The sequence below is a fragment of the Pygoscelis adeliae genome, unplaced genomic scaffold (assembly GCF_000699105.1).
Source record: "Pygoscelis adeliae isolate BGI_AS28 unplaced genomic scaffold, ASM69910v1 Scaffold114, whole genome shotgun sequence".
NCBI lineage: Eukaryota > Metazoa > Chordata > Aves > Sphenisciformes > Spheniscidae > Pygoscelis > Pygoscelis adeliae.
The window spans coordinates 3,703,109-3,703,386 of record NW_008824587.1 but is presented as its reverse complement, the minus strand read 5'-3'; the positions used below and the strand labels follow the sequence as shown (position 1 = coordinate 3,703,386).

Sequence of the window (278 nt, the reverse complement as noted above, 5' to 3'; positions counted from 1 at the left end):
CCCCCCGTCCCACTGCCTTACCTGCCGTCCCTGAGTAGCCAGCGATGGAGACAGGGTACCCGTCCTCCTCAGGGTCGACAGAGAAGAGCCCCACGCCGAAGCTGCCGTAGTGGGCGAAGGCGGTGCTGTTGTCAAAGTCCTCCAGGTCAATGCGGAGCTCGTAGCTGCCCTGCACCGTCAGCACGTGGATCTGCTTCAGCCCTGCGGCGGAGGGAGGGGGTGAGTGCGGGGTCCCCGGGGAGGGTGCGCGGGGTGGGATGGGGCGCGGTTCCCACCCT

The 278-nt window shown here is 68.3% G+C and overlaps 1 protein-coding gene across 1 annotated transcript in view; it reads right to left on the bottom strand.

The window, feature by feature from the left end:
• FIBCD1 (fibrinogen C domain containing 1) overlaps positions 1–278 on the bottom strand; it is a 20,980-nt gene that overhangs the window by 5,922 nt on the left and 14,780 nt on the right. The window contains exon 6 of the mRNA XM_009322181.1: positions 22–201. Coding sequence (XP_009320456.1) covers positions 22–201 — 180 coding nt within the window. The remainder of the gene's footprint in view (positions 1–21; positions 202–278) is intronic.